Source organism: Aplysia californica, unplaced genomic scaffold (genome assembly GCF_000002075.1).
Source record: "Aplysia californica isolate F4 #8 unplaced genomic scaffold, AplCal3.0 scaffold00185, whole genome shotgun sequence".
Classification (NCBI taxonomy): domain Eukaryota; kingdom Metazoa; phylum Mollusca; class Gastropoda; order Aplysiida; family Aplysiidae; genus Aplysia; species Aplysia californica.
Window position 1 is genome coordinate 108999 of NW_004797455.1, and position 1272 is coordinate 110270.

The following is a 1272-nucleotide window of genomic DNA, read 5'->3' on the forward strand; positions in this document are numbered from 1 at the left end:
AATTGACCAAAAATCGTCAATTTAAAACCAGCCCCCCCCCCCGCCACCCTTTAATCAAGTTTGTGGTTGTCTCCCCAGAGTCCGGTGAACCTGGGAGTGGTCAGTGCGATGACCAGGGCCCTCCTGGAGCGGGCCAAGCAGGTGTGTGATTGGCGCGTGTCGATGTGCGCGCTGAGCATGCCGGAGCTGATCACGCACAAGCTCAAGGTCGTGGTGGAGACAGACAGAAATAGCTCGCGTGTTTATCCCATCATGAGCGTCTCGGTGAGTCTATTTTTTTCCCCCTTCCACTTATGTACCTTAATGTTGGAATTAATTTTAAAGTTCCCACGTGGGTGGTTGGCGGGTGCTCTGGTATGGTTTGCTTCTTCTTTCCATTCAAACATCTATCATCTTATCTCCCCTCCTTCTTTTTTACGTTTGTTACTCTCTTGTAACACCTCTAATCTTCTGGCGCTCATATGACCTTATGCAGTTGCGAGCACCGTAAAACCTCTACTAAAATAAAAAAATAAAAAACATCTATCGTCTTTATCTATCCTCCTTCTTTTTTGTATTTGTTACTCTCTTGTAACACATCTAATGACCTTATTGTGTTGCAAGTGCCGTCAAACTCTTACTAAAACTAAAACTAAGCTAAAAGTTCCCTTGAGCTTTGAATGTGGAGCGGGTGGTTGGAGGGCGCCACTGGCAGGTCCTACTTCTTTAGTTTCCCTCTTTTCATTTCTGTCTGTCTGTCGTACCTTTTCTCAGCACTAAATGACCATTATTGTGTCGATGTGCTTCTCTTTACTCAAACAAATTTGGATGTGGATTTTTAAAGTGAAAAATTAATCCAGCTCCTTTTTTTCTTCTTCTAATGCCAGATCTGAAACAAGACCTGTATGCTCCTTCTTTCCTAGCAAACATCTATTGTCCTGATCTCTCCTCCTTCTTTTTTGTGTTTGTTACTCTCTTGTAACACCTCTGTTCTTCGACACTTATATGACCTTATTGTGTTGCAAGTGCCATAAAACTCTTACTAAAACTAAGACCTGTATGCGTATGATCTACATTGTATGCAAATCATTTCTCTGTATGGATGCTATAAAAAAAAAAAAGCCGAATTCTGATTTGAGAAATAAATTCTTGGCTATAAAACTTCTTGGCACTTACATGAGTAAAATTGAGTCCCCACCCACCTACCCCCACCCCTCAACACACACTTTCTCACACATGCCTCTTTCCCACAAATCTCCAAACCTTTCCCCTCCCCTCCTCCCCCCTTTCCCC

The 1272-nt window shown here is 42.9% G+C and overlaps 1 protein-coding gene across 1 annotated transcript in view; it reads left to right on the forward strand.

The window, feature by feature from the left end:
- LOC101862797 overlaps positions 1-264 on the forward strand; it is a gene marked incomplete at both ends in the record, with an annotated part of 29443 nt that extends 29179 nt beyond the window's left edge. The window contains 1 exon segment of the mRNA XM_013082619.2: positions 79-264. Within this exon segment, the coding sequence (XP_012938073.2) occupies positions 79-264 (186 nt within the window).
- Positions 265-1272: the final 1008 nt, after the last annotated feature.